This window comes from Camelina sativa, chromosome 5 (genome assembly GCF_030686135.1).
Source record: "Camelina sativa cultivar CO46 ecotype springtype chromosome 5, ASM3068613v1".
Lineage (NCBI taxonomy): Eukaryota > Viridiplantae > Streptophyta > Magnoliopsida > Brassicales > Brassicaceae > Camelina > Camelina sativa.
The window spans coordinates 994542-1011657 of NC_141884.1; the positions used below are offsets into that span (position 1 = coordinate 994542).

General features: G+C 33.7%; 4 protein-coding genes and 1 non-coding gene across 8 annotated transcripts; 3 read left to right on the plus strand and 2 right to left on the minus strand.

The window, feature by feature from the left end:
* The first annotated feature begins 18 nt into the window (after window positions 1–18).
* LOC104784739 (LIM domain-containing protein PLIM2a-like) lies at window positions 19–1336 on the plus strand. Its single transcript, XM_010509806.3, has 3 exons — window positions 19–341; window positions 423–548; window positions 659–1336. Exons 1-3 carry the CDS (start codon window positions 207–209, stop codon window positions 1088–1090), a joined length of 693 nt encoding a protein of 230 aa, XP_010508108.1. The 5' UTR covers window positions 19–206; the 3' UTR covers window positions 1091–1336.
* Window positions 1275–3671, minus strand: LOC104784738 (phosphomannomutase-like). Its single transcript, XM_010509805.3, has 10 exons — window positions 3294–3671; window positions 3144–3210; window positions 2631–2707; window positions 2496–2531; window positions 2297–2352; window positions 2113–2212; window positions 1928–2023; window positions 1753–1842; window positions 1613–1664; window positions 1275–1519 (listed from the first exon to the last, which is right to left on the minus strand). Exons 1-10 carry the CDS (start codon window positions 3405–3407, stop codon window positions 1467–1469), a joined length of 741 nt encoding a protein of 246 aa, XP_010508107.1. The 5' UTR covers window positions 3408–3671; the 3' UTR covers window positions 1275–1466.
* A 467-nt stretch (window positions 3672–4138) lies between these two features.
* LOC104784740 (cell division protein FtsY homolog, chloroplastic) lies at window positions 4139–6679 on the minus strand. 2 transcript variants are annotated; one of them, XR_015558138.1, is made up of 11 exons: window positions 6294–6675; window positions 6096–6200; window positions 5924–5997; window positions 5772–5830; window positions 5619–5656; window positions 5318–5422; window positions 5156–5224; window positions 4981–5063; window positions 4799–4867; window positions 4640–4702; window positions 4139–4552 (listed from the first exon to the last, which is right to left on the minus strand). XR_015558138.1 is itself a non-coding variant. In XM_010509807.3 (11 exons), the coding sequence occupies exons 1-11, from the start codon at window positions 6591–6593 to the stop codon at window positions 4439–4441; spliced, it is 1095 nt and encodes a 364-aa protein (XP_010508109.1). In that variant the 5' UTR covers window positions 6594–6679; the 3' UTR covers window positions 4139–4438. The 2 variants fall into 2 exon arrangements, 1 of the variants encoding a protein (XP_010508109.1); XM_010509807.3 differs by having other exon boundaries at window positions 5318–5438; window positions 6294–6679.
* Window positions 6680–12423: 5744 nt separating this feature from the next.
* LOC104784741 (BON1-associated protein 2-like) lies at window positions 12424–15421 on the plus strand. 3 transcript variants are annotated; one of them, XR_015558140.1, is made up of 4 exons: window positions 12424–13154; window positions 13613–13763; window positions 14650–14721; window positions 14807–15421. XR_015558140.1 is itself a non-coding variant. In XM_010509809.2 (1 exon), exon 1 carries the CDS (start codon window positions 12569–12571, stop codon window positions 13175–13177), a length of 609 nt encoding a protein of 202 aa, XP_010508111.2. In that variant the 5' UTR covers window positions 12487–12568; the 3' UTR covers window positions 13178–13341. The 3 variants fall into 3 exon arrangements, 1 of the variants encoding a protein (XP_010508111.2); XR_015558139.1 differs by having other exon boundaries at window positions 12489–13154; window positions 13610–13763; XM_010509809.2 differs by lacking the exons at window positions 13613–13763; window positions 14650–14721; window positions 14807–15421 and having other exon boundaries at window positions 12487–13341.
* LOC147943133 (small nucleolar RNA snoR114) lies at window positions 13692–13779 on the plus strand. Its single transcript, XR_015558807.1, has one exon. It is a non-coding gene; the product is annotated as a small nucleolar RNA snoR114 (small nucleolar RNA).
* Window positions 15422–17116: the final 1695 nt, after the last annotated feature.

Below are 17116 nucleotides of genomic sequence, written 5' to 3' on the forward strand. Positions count from 1 at the left end.
CTCCTCTTTCGAATCTCTACCACTGGACCCAAAATTACCTCTCTCATTCAAGACTTTTTTTGTTTTTTAATAAATAAGAGACACATCTCTTAGATGAAAAAGAAAGGAAACAGAGATCGAGTCTTTTTGTATCCTCGTCGTCGTTGTCTGGAGACTCAAACCGGGCCAACGAAGAAACATCATTAATATAAGAAGAAGAGAAAAAAATGTCGTTTACAGGAACATTGGATAAATGCAAGGCCTGTGACAAAACCGTCTATGTTATGGATCTCTTGACATTAGAGGGTAATACTTATCACAAATCTTGTTTCAAATGCAGCCATTGCAAAGGCACTCTCGTGGTCAGTCTCTCTCTCTCTCTCTGTTTTTTCCGAACAATGCTTTTTTTTTATAACATAAAGATGAAATCTTTTGTAAAACAGATAAGCAATTACTCATCAATGGATGGAGTTCTTTACTGTAAGCCACACTTCGAACAGCTTTTCAAAGAGTCTGGCAATTACAGCAAGAACTTTCAGACCGGAAAGACCGACAAGCCCAATGATCTGGTATTGTCTAATCTCTCTCTCTCTCTCTCTCTCTCTCTCTCTCTCTCTCTCTGTCTTCAAAGATTCATCTTTTTAGTTTCTTGTTCATCTGATCTTTTTTATTCTGCAAGACTCGAACTCCGAGCAAGCTATCATCATTCTTCAGTGGAACACAAGACAAATGTGCCACTTGTAAGAAAACGGTTTACCCACTTGAGAAAGTAACAATGGAAGGAGAGTGTTACCACAAGAATTGCTTCAGGTGCGCTCACAGTGGTTGTCCTTTGACTCACTCTTCTTACGCTTCTCTTAACGGCGTCCTCTACTGTAAAGTCCATTTCAATCAGCTCTTCCTCGAGAAAGGGAGTTACAACCACGTCCATCAAGCTGCTGCTAACCACCGTCGATCCGCCTCTTCCGGTGGCGCTTCTCCCCCTTCAGATGATCTCAAACCTATCGACGACACCGACTCAGTTCCCGAGGCAAAAGAAGAGGAAGAGGAAGCAGTCCCTGAAGCTGCAGGAGAAGAAGAAGAAGAGGCTGAGCCCGTCGTTGAGTCTTGAATGTGATGTGGAGGAACGAATCTTATCAGTTCCTTGAGTTTCAAGTTTTTATATGCTTTTACGTTTGAATTGAGTAATTATGTATACAAAATTGTTGTTGTTTGTTTCTGTATATTCTTGTAAAGTTTTAAAGCCTTTTTTTTGGAGAGAATCTGTTTTGTAAACGAAATCTTTAAACATCAGATTTCTTTTTGAAGAGGTTATATCTTTGACCTTATTTTATTTGATGAATCAAAAATTCAAAAACATACAGTATCGATAGTATTACGCAACACACTTTTTCTCCATTCCTTGTAATGTAAACAATCAAAAGTTGCAAGATTTCGCCAAAGAAGAATCAAACTCTTGACACTGTTTTCTCCAGATGGATAGTGTTTCAAGACATAAACAGAGCCTTGCATTTCGCCATTGTGTCATCTGGACTCGTAACTGCAGCAACAGAAACAATCCTACTTGTCATGAAAAATTATCTTTACCACAAACAGAGAGAGATACATTGTGTAATATATTTAAGTAACTAACCTGAATGGCCAATCGTTTTTGGTGATTCATAGATTTCATAATCGTTTCCACCCTGCACAAGTTACAAGTACTCATCGAGCTCAACGGAAACCACACAAGAAGTAATGAAGAGATTTGGAACGTTAAGTTGAGTTTTCTACCTCATAGGTTTTGTCACCGAAGAAATGGATTTCACTGAAGTCTTCCAGGTATTGCAAGCAGTAAGTCTTATCCCAACCTTTTGGGAAAACCTGAATCATAACAATAAAAACAGATTCAGTAACTCAAAAAATAGATTTAAGGAATTGTTATAATCAACATTTTGATTGTACTCACATCGAAGCTAATCTGTCCTCCAATTGAGAAAGTAAGGTTAAGATGCGCAAACCGCTCACGAAGTTCAGCTACCATCTTTTGCCGGATGTTTTGAACCTTTTAAGACAAGAAAATATCTTGAAATGATAACAATGCTCAAAGAAAATGTATATAAAAAACTGAAAAACAAAATTGTTTATTTTTACCTTATCATATCTCTCGAATTCGTCTCTTTCTTCTTGGCTGCAGTTACGACCAATAGGTGATACATTGAGCATTCCATTACGGAATTCAATAAATGTTCCCCTATGTATACAAATTTCAAGAAAATAAATCATCTCATCACTTTGCAAACATGATTATAGACTACTAGATGGATCCACATTATACCTTTTAATTGGAATATCCAAGTCTGCAATGTAGTGCAGCGCGAAGTTTATCAACTCCTGCATCATCAGTTTTACACAATCACAAACTATCCATATAACATATACTAAGCATACACTTCAACATCAATGAAACCACTAAAGAAACATTATAGCAACTGCTGCTAACTATCATACATAAGGGACAATGATATATGATTTACCTTGAGTTTATCTTCTCCAAGGTGCAGCTTCAGGCTCTGAGAAAAAAAAAAAGATACAATCTATTAAGAAACAAAAAGAACCGACAAAACAACAATGTGGATAAAGAAGTAAATAAGCCGTTGTTACATATGCACCTGAATTCCAATGGATTTGCCATCTTTATGGGCAACAAGACCATTCTCAGAGAAACAATAATCATAGTCGTGAGTGACTGCAAAAATTTAACAAACTCAAAAGTTTCAGCTAAAACAGCTTGAGAATCACAAGACAAAGACAAATAGAGCCAGATCTAAAATCCCCTCTTTAAGAAAATCAGATGAAAACTAAGACTAGTGGAAATCAAACACATTCCAGAACTTGAACTCAAGACAACTTTGATCAAAAAAAAAAAAAAAAAAGAACTCAAGACAACAAAGATAGATAAAGATCAGCAGCTATATACTTAATTCCAAATCTATAGACTTTAAGGATCTTATGTATCCATGGTGCTGATAGATCTAGTCAAAACGTCTTATGTAGTTTGTTAAAGGAAACATACAGTAGAAAACAGAACAAAAGAGACAAATTTACGTAAAGATCCTAACTTTAAATACCAACATCTATAATTCGACCACAAATTACAGTTTTGGATCCGATCAGAGTCGTACCTGTTTTCCCAAGCTGCTCAGATATCTTGCTAAGATCAGATCCACCGACGACTCCAATAGTGACGACCTGCAGCAACTCTCACAAGACATTATATCGAACACTAACCAGGCATAAACACGACTGAGCAACTGAGCAAAGCAATCACATACCTTACGCAATTCTCGGATAAAATCTAGCAATTCTTGAGTAGCTTGCTTCCTTGGAGCTGTGAGAGTACCGTCGACATCGAACAAAGCGATCACTCCGGGTTTTTTCGCCGCCATTGAATCTGGTTGGAGAAGGGATCGTGAAGCGTTTTCAAAAGAGATAGAGATGATGATAATGGCGGAAGATGTGAGAGTGTGGATGGATTTATAAATTGAAAAGTTAAATCTAATCGAAACCAAAAAAGAGTGTCGCTTAATCTATGGTCCTCACTTTTCTTTTGTCCTAGAGATCAGTGATTGGTCGATAAAAATAATCGTGACGCATAAAAATTAGAATTTCCTGAACTTATTTATGTTATTTCCCTTTTTCTTGTTCAATTCAAATAAAAACGTTGAAATCATTTCTAAATTCTAAAAATTAAAAGTACTATTTTTTTTGCAAAGTGAAAATTATGGAGAAATTCATAAGACTATATTTTGGAAAATTAAAAGTATATATATAAGAGTATAATACTTTAGAATTGTGGAGAAAAGACTATACACTAGTACTTTTGAATATTCTCGTACGAGTACGACGGAAAAGAATATACCCTCGTAAAGTAGTCGTTAAGATGTGTATTTTTCATGTTTAGTTTACTTTTTCTCTTAAGTACGTTGACCCAAAAAAAACTGGAAGGGTACATATAAAGAGGAAGTACCGAGTCCGGAAACAGTTGTCTATGAAGCAATTTAGGCCATTACTATAGATGAGCCTTGAAAACTGAAGCACATGGGAAAGATTGTATACGGCGCCATCCATTTCCACTCTCTGTGCCATTCACATTTGCTATGCTAACATACAATGCTGATTTCTTCAAAATTTATACAACATTAACATTATACAAAATAGTAGTGAGAATGTGAGATACAAGCAGTTTCTTTGACTCGTTACATTCTTGTGTCTGTGATCACTCTCACTGTGCCAACGAGCTTTGTCACATCATTAACATTCATAAACTTGCATCCATTGCAGAAGCTTGACGACCTGAGAAACTTGAAAAGGAATTCTTCATTTGCATCTCCGGTGAAAGTACTGGGAAGTTTTCACTTGGCTCTGGCATGCAATGAAGATGATAGCTTTCGGAAAAAGATGAGGTTTTATTTATGGCTTAGGAGAATATAGCATTCACAAAGGCCTCAGGATCAAAAGGTTGGAGATCTTCTACAGCTTCTCCTACACCGATAAACTTTACAGGAATGCCTAATTCCTCAACCACACTGACCTGCAGCAAGATATGCAGAACCAGTTTCAATGACAGACCTAAGAGCTTTAGGTGAGAGAGGAGATCAAAAATTAATGGAGTTTTTACCACACAGCCTCCTCTAGCAGAGCCATCTAGTTTCGTCAATATCAAACCGGTAATACCAACAACCTGACCAAAAACGTGACCCAAAAACCTCAAGATTTTACAATAAATTTACAGTTTGGGGAGCCAGAAACACTAGCTTTAGGTGGTTCCGTATGGTACCTCGTTGAATTCTCTAGCTTGTGGAAGCATGTTCAAACCAGTGTTTCCATCAAGGACAAGTAGGATCTCCTGACAATTCCGTGGAAATTATTTTTAGCGAACGCACAATCAAAACTGGAGACTAGCAGAGTGTACTAATATAAGCAAGATAACCCAATGGGATAATATAAAAGATCACTCACATTGGGTGCACCAGAGACAACCTTGCCCACTGCTTTTTTGCATGCAATCAACTCCTCCATCAAGCTGTAATTAGTATGAAGACCTTACATAAAGAGTTGTAATGTTCCTCAGATCAGTGAAAACAGTGCAAAAGCATGTTTTTAAGTAAACTAGCAAACTCTGATATATGCTTACGTCCAGATGTGTCACACAGTACAACATCATAACCTTCCTCCTTCCCTCTTTTCACAGCCTTTGAGAGAACTATTCAGAAATAAAGTATTTTGATAATGAGCTAAAGTTATTTATTTGCCTTCAACACTGATACTTACAAGCAAAACAGCGCATTGGTCTTACCTGTTGCTGCTTTAGCCTTCTCTCCTTCAGCCACAACAATCTCACACCCAGTCCTCTCTGCCCATATCTCTAACTGGTCACTTGCTGCTGCTCTAAATGTATCACCTGCTGCCATTAATACCTATGACAATTCATCGCAGGATTGCTAATGAACACACTGATACTCTCAATTCCTATCTGTACCTAACCTAGTATATTCTCATTACCTATTATAAGCAACCACTTTCTAATATCCCATCCAAATCTCAAGAGAAGAACAAAAAGTGTCTACAATGAAATCCAACATGAAAGGTGTACGTACCTTAGTTCCTTCATTCTTGAACCTATGAGCCAGCTTTCCTGAAAAACAAAAGCCAACTCTTACACATAAGATCTTTCTGTGGCTAAACCCAATGCCAATCAAGTTTTAGTCTTTTGAGTTCCCACTCTAAACCTTTAATCTCTATCGACTTACCAAGAGATGTAGTCTTCCCACCTCCGTTGACTCCAACAATCATAATAACAGCAGGTTTCCTGATACACCATAGCATATAACCAAACTTAAACCACAGTCTTCCATAGCCCCATAGCAGACCAAACGAAATAACAGAGCAAAATGAAGAGAACCTGAAACCCATTTGAAGCTCTGTCTTGCTGTTTTTCATAGCCAGCATCTCTAACACACTTCCTTTCAATGCATCCTACACCAATCACAATTTTGAATCAACTAAGCTATAAAACCTAATTCCTAACATTAACGTGTGCTACATATATAGTACTATATCAGAATTAGATCAACCTTGATCTCGCTTCCTGATTTGAGTTTCCCAGACAAAATATCTTCTCTTAGCTTCTCAACAATTCTAACCGTAATCTTGGGTCCAAAATCAGAAACCAATAGCGCCTGAAATTTGCAAATTCCAAGATTAGATAAACTCCATTTGCATCCTAAAACCTAGAGAAATCGACAAATAAGAAATTAAGAGGTTAAGAGGACCTCTTCCAATTCATCAAGAACACGGTCTGTTTCGGCGAGATTCCAGAAGAGCAAGAGCTCGTCGATGACTGCTAGATTCTCCCTAGTTTTGGAGAATCCGGAGAAAACCTTCTCCACGTCGCTTTTGGCCTTCTCCTTAATCAACCGACCCAGCCGCGTGAAGAATCCGCTCTTTCCAGCCGAGCACCGGAACCGGGTAATTCGTGGACGAAATTCACGTCTGTGAGGAAGTAATACGATCCGTTCGGAGGAGGAGAACCGTCCGGCGAGAAACGAGAGGTGAGCAGAGGAAGTTGCCATGGCGCCTCGCAAGTTTCTTTGTTCAAGAGAGAGACTTTGTTTACTCACTGGATATGATGCTTTTCGATACGCTGCGCTTTGGGTTTGTATTGGTGCAGGTTCACTAAATCAGGCCCATTACATAGTTATTTTAAAAAAAAAAAAAATGTGAATTTTTGGAAAATCGTTAATCGTGACCATATGTAAAAAAAGTTTACATATGGAAAATCGTTAATCGTTAATCGTGACCATATGTAAAAAAAAAAAAATTATGTAACATGACCAATATGTAATTTTGATGAGATGAAATATTTAGTGTTACATTGATTAAACAAAATGTGTGGTGGTCTTAGCTTTTATTTTTATTCAAATTCCAGCGGTATTTGGGCTCTCGGTCTTAAAACTCACATGCAAAGTATGAAAAGATTTGCATCAAACAAAGTGGTAAAAATATTTTTCTACGATTTATCACTTTTTTGTTTTGAAGCTTCAAAATACATCATTACGCATAGTAGCGGTTCTTTTTCAATAAAGGATCATCATAGTATTATTTGTTTTTCTTTCAGCTCTATCATTATTCGTTTCATTTATTTGTTGTTGCTTTATCTGCAGACGCCTTCGCCTACTTTGACAATTTATACTACCTAGTACATGCAAATGTACTTTTGCTAAGGACGACCAAAAGTGAAAAGTCTTTAGTTGAACATTTACTTTATATAGGTTAATGCATCGGTTGCACAAAAAAAAAAAAAAAAATAGGTTAATGCATCTTTTCTTTGTCTTTATGTACATAGCATTTGTCTTATGTACTATTTGCTACACCAAACAGCCGGAAACACATATGACGCCATCGATATGACGTGAATGTGAGCAAAACGAGAACATGAACGATTACATCTGTGGAAAAACAAAGGAGAAAGACCAATTACATATGTGGAAAAAGTATAACAAAGTCTATTTTGCTGGTCAATTTTCTTTTAATAGAATGTTTGTACTATATATCCCAATAATACTTATATATATATTAATCAAATGACATAATCTTTTTTCCACATAACTGATAAGGTGGAATGAGTTTTTGATTTTTTCCATCAATTCAATTGGTAAGTGGTAACCCTCCCTGACTTTATCCATATCTTAAAAAAACTGGTTTACTTTTCTTATGGTCAAGTATTCAAATTGCAAATAGACTTATTAGTCAGGAAGAGGTTGGCAGCTTACCAAATAAACCAACATAAAGACTATAAATAGTCGATGTTGGAAATGCGCGGTTAATAAGAATATTGCAAACCCGAGTTCACATGGATTATTAAAGGGACCCATTATTAAGTCATGGCGTAGAGTACTTTTTTGTGGTTTACAACCATTTTTGTAAATTTACAATCACTCATATACACATTACTACACACCTGACACCTCTATCAAACAACTAGTTGTTATTGAAATTTTGTGTCACTAACATTATATTTTAGTATCGTACGGTGACTGATATGTTGACTATAAGCACCACGATTTTTTTTGACGTATCCATCCAACGAGCATGAGCCTAATAGATAATTTTGTTATGGGATAATCAAACAATTCATAGGTCTGCACCCTATACTTGTGTTCATCCATATTTCTATTTTGTTTTTGTTAAAGACGACCAAAAGTGAAAAGTCACGATTATTAGTCTTTGATTTAAACATTTTTTAAATCTCTCAATCTGACTTACATTTGCTATTCGAGCGTACACATATTAACTTGACGTCACGAAGATGATGTAACAATATGACATGTTAATAGATACAATAGACATAATATGTTATAAAAATATTAAATAGTATGTAATCAAATAAAGCATCTTTCCGCTTAATGTTTCGTTTCAATTTTTGTTAGCGATGGATAACAATAACAGATATACAATGTCGATGGTAGACAATATTGACAGAATAACGTCGTTTTAGGTTTATTGGTTAGGAGATAACATTTTGATGATTTATTTCGGGGATTAGCAATCTAAAATTTAGATGTTATTTGTTAAAATGTATCGTCGAGTCAACATTATTTAAAAGAAAAACACAGTTATGATGTCTGTTACTATCGCCTACAAACCCCCACAACGAAATTTATTTACATTGTCATCACATGCACCAGTCCAACAATTAGTCTATTAGATTTCAAATATTGAAATATAAATCATTTATTTTGGTTATCTTGATACATGTAGATCCGATCGATAAAGGGAGATGTCTGAATCAATCACCGGGAATTTCTCAAATTAAAACTATACTATATAAACACTTGTTCATAAAACTACATATAGGTTAGTGGAAAATGGTACAAAGACTTGCTATTTGCTGGTCAATTATCTATTAACGAGTACTTCATAAATACATGTACTATCACAGCTATAAGTGCATCTCCAACCCACCTCTATATTTGCTTTTTAACTCTATTTTAGAGTAAAACGTATTCCAACCCATCTCTATTTCTACCTCTATAATAAAGATCTCTATTTTTTCCTCTATATATAGAGGAACTCTATTTTTTCCTTTATAATAGAGTTGAACTTTTTTATTTATAAAATGGTCCTTGAACTTTTAACACTTTTATATTTATGATCAAAATAAATAAAATATATAATTAAATAGTTTAATAATAATTTAAATATTCCAATAATAATTTAATTTGTATATTAATAGGATAATTGATTATAAAGTTAAATTTGACTAATTTGAATATTTTGGTTTAAAAATTTTAAAGGTTTTCGTATAGCAAAAATTTAAAGGTTTTTGTATAGAAAAACATATTTAAAATTTGAGACTATTATTTGCAAAAGAAAATTTAATATAAAATCTTATTAAATATAAATAACTTAAATATTTTAGTTTTTATTCATACCATAATATTATCTTTAATACAACAAAGACTAATTATTTAATATTCTGGTAAATTACTTACGGATCCACCAATATCCCTAAAAATTTGTCCAATCATGTTTTATTATTTTATATGATGCAATGTATTTCTTTTAATAAATGTGATATTTAAATAATATTTATGAATGTTAAAAATTTAAATAATATCATAATTTTATGAAAGTTTCACAAATACTAACATAAATGGGTTAGTTTGCAACTTTTATAAGTAAAATGTATTAATAGTAAAATAAAAAAAGAATCTCTACAGAATATTCTTTTTTAGAGGAAAAAATAGAGGTATCCATTAGAGCAAAAGTCACTTCTATTATAGAGTTCCTCTATTTTAGAGGTAAAAATAGGGAAAACCATTGGAGATGGTCTAAGAATCGTACACATGTGTTTTAGAGTTAAGTATAAATCAAATCACATCTTTTTCCACATTTGATCAGATGAAATGAACTAAGAAGCAACTAAAATTTCGGAAAAGAAAAAGGAAAAGAAAACGACAGATATGTTTTCTTTATCTTTTGACGAAAGAAAAAGAACAACAAAATCCTCGATATCATTCAATGATGAAATGCTTGAACATTAGATCTATGGATTGTTTCATGAATTTGTCGTCCATATATATTTCAGTTTTGACTAATATATGTAGTTAGACTCATTCGGCACGATATATAGTGAATCTAGTTTTGAACCGTAGCAGGGTAAAAAGGAGAGAACAAATGGTTATTTCCTTCCTAAAAACTCTTAGCTTAAATATGAACAACCAAAAGAAAGATGAATTAATTTGTACATAGGATCTAATGATAACAATTTGTTGGTATGTATGCGCGCGACTATATATAATTCTCATATACACTAATCTCGTTTCAATCGACAAAATTATTGGTATTCATTCATATATTTAAAAAGTGCAATTTATATGAAAAGCAATACTTGCATACGTCAACGTTACCTTGTAAAATACAATTCGTCTTTTTCCCGCAATCAAACAAAACTATATATATATGGACATAACAATGAACCCTCAAGTCAACACGACAACATTGTAGAAAACGTATTGTATCACTGATAAGTGTTTTATGGAATAACGAGGCAAAACCTCATAAATTTCCAGAAACAATCTGTAATGATTATTCATCACTGCAAGTTAAGCCCAACAGTCATATTATATTCGGTCATATATATAATACATATTTATGACCATGATCCCATCTGGCGAATAATCCATTAAAATTAAGGTACTCGTTATTAGCATCGTGGTTAGTTTTTAAACTTAATTTTCAAATAGGGATGTATATATATGATTTTTTTCCACAGTTACTTTAACTTACGTCTAGATGCTCATGATGGTTTTTAACAATTAAAAAGAGAAGATGCACATCATGACGTCCGTAATTAACGTTTTTTACGTATGACGTATATATATGCATGCAGTCATTTGTATATGTGTTTGTTGGCCAAGATTTCCAAAGACTCGTTTCTACCTATCCCAGCTATTGCCTACACCGACTGTTTGAAAGTGGATGAATCACGTAACTAGATTATTATACCAATTTGTATTATTTGACTAGTAAAATACAAATAACCCATGAATTATATATACGCAAATGTGAGAAAATGGCTATAGTGTGTACTCGGACGGTAAGTTGTTCTTCCTCTAAACCCAACGGCCATTGCAGCTTTTCGTGTTAACGAGAGGGGTTTAATGGCTCTTTAAATGATTCTATCACTATATTATATGACGTCCAATCACAATAATAGTCTCACAAAAGTGAAGATACGAGTTTAATTTCTATAAAGTCAGTTATATATGCCATGGTGAAACTATGTTATTGACATTAATACGAACTGGCCAACGATCAGAGTAGCAAGTTTTAAACGTCGTTTAGTTTGGTGCAGAAAACGGGAAACGCGTGCCGACTTACGTTTGAACAGAATTAAACCTGAAACTTCGTTCGAATTCTCGTTTCAGTTTCCTTCAATTACAAGTCAATTTAATCGCTTGTGTACAAGACACGTGCCGTATCAACGACTCCATCAACTAGCGTCAAAGACTTTCTCAAAGATTACGTTCCACGTACGCAATGTCTTCCTTAAGATCAAACTATAGCTAGCTTAGCTACAACGTACTTTCATAACGTTTACCCAAAACAAAACAAACGTATACTTTCGTAACTTTCCTCAAACTAATTAGTTTCTAATTTCGTGAATGCACTTGATAAATATTAATTTTAGAAGATATTCGTGAAAAATATTCTAATGCCTGAGGCTAATTTTTTATTATTTTTCGGAAAATCAAAAACTTTTAGACAAAACAAATTTAAAAATGCAAAATTATAGAGGTCTTCTGTAGTGGAGAGACGCACCCTTTCTTTAGAAAAAGCTACTGAATACTTTACAAAATAAATAAATAAAAAACGATTTTTGTCCAAAATAAAATAAAATAATACGATTAATTTATAAGGGTAAGGGAAATTAAGTGAATAATATACGTAATAATGTCGTGATGTAATCAAAGCAAATTAAATAATTTGCAGCAAGACGCACGCCACCGTTGATCATGCCACCGGCCAAGCCTCCAGGAACCATCCGATCGAACACGTCATCATTCCTATCTCTTTCAAAAATAACATATCTAATTTTATCGTTACAATTTTCATCCCCTGAGTAAAAAGCACAAAATAACAATAATAATATTTTACGTTAAAAAAATCAAATCCAGAATAAGAATATATATACCGTTACGCGAATATAAGATTTTTAAAAAGAAAGAATATATTCTCATTATTTGATTAAATAAAATTTAAAACCATACAACGGTCGAAATTATTGAAAGTTGACAAAACAAACAAAATAGGTTGAAATTTCCCAGAAAATAAGATAATTAAAAACAAAAACATTATTAGAAAGTGAGTGGAAACAACGACGAAAAAAGCGTGCGTCTTCTTCATTGGTCAATTTGGCTTAAGCTACATATACACTCTCTCTCACTCATTTTCAAGATACAAAACAATAAGAAAATCTCTTGCAAAGAGGATTAGACTTACACATACAAAACATAAAACACACATAACATATAAAGAGACCATGTCGTCGTATTCAACAATGAAACGATCACTGGAGGTTGAGGTAATCTCAGCAGAAGGACTCAAGGTTAATCGTAAACCATTGAAGAAAAAAACATACAGCGTCGTCAGTATCGACGATAAATATTCTTGGAATTCCAATTTAGATGATTTGGGTGGGAGCTGTCCGGTTTGGAAAAAAAAAATCGATATGGAGATGCCAATAAACGGAAGCGTAAGGTTCATCACCGTGGACGTACGCTATCGAACGAGTAATGGAGCTGAGAAACTTGTTGGACAAGCCAAGATTCCCGTGACGGACTTCATGGGAGGTTTTGCTCCACAAGGCCATTTGAATTTCTTGAGTTACAGGTTGAGAGATGACTATGGTGACAAATGCGGGATCATCAACGTGTCAATCATGGTAAAACCTGACGGTAGTTATAATGATCATAAATCAATATTACCGTTGCCGTCTTCTTCCTTTGCGGCATGTTCTTCGCAAGCTGCTGCGGCGACCAATACTCAAATGTGGAGACAGAGGACATCAATGGCTTCGACTGCTGGTTATGGTGGTGGTCATGTAGTCACCGGAGTTCCTGTTTGGTGTGCGTATCAACGCCCTTCTTGATTTTTTTTCCTTCTTCTAATTTTCTCGTATGTTTGCACATATTTAATTATCTTGACATTTTTTTTGCCATATTTTTATTCCAAAATTGGGATTCTGGGGGAAAAAAAAAATCTGATAAATTTAAGTATTATGAAATAAACCAATAAGAAAACCCATTTTTTTTACTTGGAATTCTTGTGATGAATTAATTAACCCATGCTAAAAAGCTTCAACAACCGTCTTTTTCTTGCGACTGAGATTTTGTAATTTAAATCAACAGAAACACACAAAATTTATAACTTTGTTTAAGATTTTTTTTTTTTTTTTTTTTTTTTTTTTTTTAAAAAAAAAAAAATAATAAATAAATGTGAAACAATTAGATAGGATATATACAGTACGTGGAATTTCCCATTTCCACTAAATGTTTTGACTATATATATTATTTATGCGCAGTAGTCAACAAAAAGAAATAGTCGTCTGGTGGTTACTTTGTAAGTAAAACTTGGTGAAGGGCGGGTTCGACACCAAAGACGCGGAGCTGTGAGGATTATAACGCATAATGATGGATTTGGGTTCATCACTAACGTCTGATTCACAGACGAGGAAGGTGCGCATCTGAGCTTTGAATTCTTCTTTTTCTTTTCCTTCTCATTTTCTGGTCTTGTTTATATATTACATACACTAAAAGATATATTTATGTAATAGTTGTACCAGAAAAAAGATATATGTAATAATTGGCTACTAATGATGGAATAATGAAAATGTACGTCAAATGGATAAGAGTAAACTAAACACTACATTTATCCTACTTTTTATTTGGTAACCATTTTTTTTACATATGGTGAATCTATATATCTTGGGTCCAACCTTTAGATATTAAATACTAATTTTGATAAATAATTGGCATTAGTCTCTCTCCTTTCCTGAGTAATAATTGGTAGCTAAAGCAACAAGTAATAGTAATGAGTTTCTTAATTAGTGACAACCGGGTGTCTATCTATCAACAACTTTGTAATGGTATATCATTAACAATAATGTAAATTAATAAAGCACGAGAATGGGTTAATTAGCTACCATTTTGTCTAGAAAATGATTTTTTCTAGTTTTAATTGGTTGACTACAACAAAAAAAAAAAAAAAAAAAAGAAAAAACAAATAAAACAAAAGACACTCTCACAACTTTATGTATTTTCTTTTTGATCTGATTAACAGAAACCCAAGTTCGAACGAGTACCCTGCATTATTTGTCTTGTTTATACGTACATGTTACTTTTTCAATATAAATTTGCTTTTTCGCTTCTCTTTGTTGCAAAGTTTTCTCCCTTTTCTCTAAGAACAAGCACAAAAAAGTAAGCTTTTTTTTTTGGAGTTTGCATAGTTTTTTTTTTTTAGGGTTCTTCAATTTTTTTAAAAAAAAATCTTACATTATACTACATGATTTCAGTGTTGCATATTTAAAAAAAAAATCTTACTTTTACACTTGTTTTGGGTTAGATGATGATGATGATGATGAGGATGAGGATGATGGCTGGAACAAGAAGACTAGCGGCGGATTCTTGTTCAAAGGTGTGACCTTTTTAAATTTTTTTTGTTTATGGGTTAGATAAAAACAACTTCTTGAGGTTTGTAGTTTTTTTTTGTTGTGTTCCAGATGCTGCTGACTTGTTGTTACCAAGCTAGGAACGAGGTAAAAATCCTCTCTTTGATTTGATTTTCTTTCGGTTGGTTGTTGGGTTTTGTTAGGAAAAGTAAAGCCCATGGAGATAAATTGATTTTCTTTTTGGTTTGTTGTTGTTGTGTTTTAAAAAGATTGAACTTTTGAGATCTGATTGTTCGATGGCTTTTTTTTTTTAAAGTTTGATTCTTTGTTTTGGGTTTAAAGTTTTGAGTCTTCATGTCCATTTTCTACAACCTGCTGATCCAATTTTTTTTCCCTTTTGACTCTCTTCTGACCTTGAGCCATAAGTTTTGAGTCTTCATGTCTTGTTGTTTGATTTCGGTCCTTATCAAGTTTATAGAGTTTTTAAAGTTTGATTCTTTATGGGTTTGTTTTGGGTTTTAACCTCTTCTTGAAAACTTTAAGAAGATCGAACCAATTTTGCACAACTTCCTCCTCCCCAAATATATAACCCAACTGTAGTTGTTCTCCAAGTTTAACATCACATCTCCACACCAGCACTTGTCTCTTTTTGTTTCTCGTGAGAGACTCCAATGAGAAATCACTTCATTGATATTGAGTATAATTAATAATAATATATATTGTCTACCGGGAATTTCTCAAATTAAAATTTAATTATATAAACATGCATTTGTTCATAAAACTATAGGTTAGTGGAATATAATACAAAGACTTGCTATTTGCTGGTCAAATTATCTATTAACGAGTACTTCATAAATGCATGTACTATCACAGCTATAAGAATCGTACACATGTGTTTTAGAGTTAAGTATAAATCAAATCAATTACGTTCCTTTTCCACATTGGATAACATGCAGTGAGCTATAGGAAGTAACCAAATTTTTGGAAAAGAAAAAGAACATTGGATATGCTTCTCTTTATCTTTTAACTAAAGACAACAAAATCTTCGATATCAATGATGAAATGTTTGAACATTGGATTTATGGATTGTTTGATGAATTTGTCGTCCATATATATTTCAGTTGACTAAAATATGTAGTTAGTCTCATTCAGTACGGTATATGGAGTCTAGTTTTGAACCGTAGCAAGGTAAATAGGAGATAGATTATTCCCTTAAGCTTAAATCTGAACAACCACAAGAAAGATTAATTAATTTGAACATAGGATCTAATGATGATAAATTTTTGGTATGCACATGCGACTATAATTCTCATATACAGTCTCGTTTTATCACAATCGACAAAATGATTGGTATTCATTCATCTTTGAATATTTAGAGATGCAAAAAGAATAAGAATATTTGCATACGTAAGTTACAATTCGTCTTGTAAGTTAAGCGTTACCTTGTAAATTAATTACAATTCGTCTTTTTCCCGCAATCAAGCAAAAATGGTCATGGACATAACAATCTGTAATGATTTATTCATCACTGCATGCAAGCTAAGCCCAACAATCATATTCTAATTCTATTCGGTCATATATATAATACATATTTATGAATTATGACCATGATACCATATGGCGAAAAATAATAATACATTAAAAAAGGTAGTCATTAGCATCGTACGTGGTTAGTTTTTAAACGTAATTTTCAAATAGGGATGTAGTATGTATGATTATTTCCACAGTTACTTTAACTTAAGTCTAGATGCTCATCATGATGGTTTAACAAATAAAAAGAGAAGAAGATGCTCATGAGTCATGAGGCCCGTAGTTACGTTTTTTACGCATGACGTGTATCTGCTCATTGTGTATGTGTTTGGTGGCCAAGACCAAGATTTTAAAGACATGTTTCTATCTGTCCCAGCTATTGCCCAAATTAAACCGACTGTTTGAAAGTGGATGAATCACGTAACTAGATTATTATAAGAATTTGTATTAATCGACTGGTCCTTATCTTTAATATATATACGCAAATGTGAGAAAATGGCTATAGTGTGTTCTCGGACGGTAAGTGAAGAAGACGCTCATGAGTCATTTATATAGTGTGTTCTCCACAGCCCTGGTTCTGATCCAAGCCCAACGGCCATTGCAGCTCTTCGTGTTAACGAGAGGGGTTAATGGCTCTTTTAAGTTTTAATTATAAGCCGTCCAATCACAATAATAGTCTCTCAAAAGTGAAGATACGAGAGATTAATTTCTATAAAGTCTGGCCTGGCGAAACTGTGTTAATGAAATTATTTAGAATTCTCGTTTCAGTTTCCTTCAATTACAAGTCATCAATTTAATTGCTTGTGTACGAGACACGTGCCGTATCAACGACTCCATCGACTAGCTAGCGGAAAGACTTTCTCAAGGATAGATTACGTTCCATGTACAGAA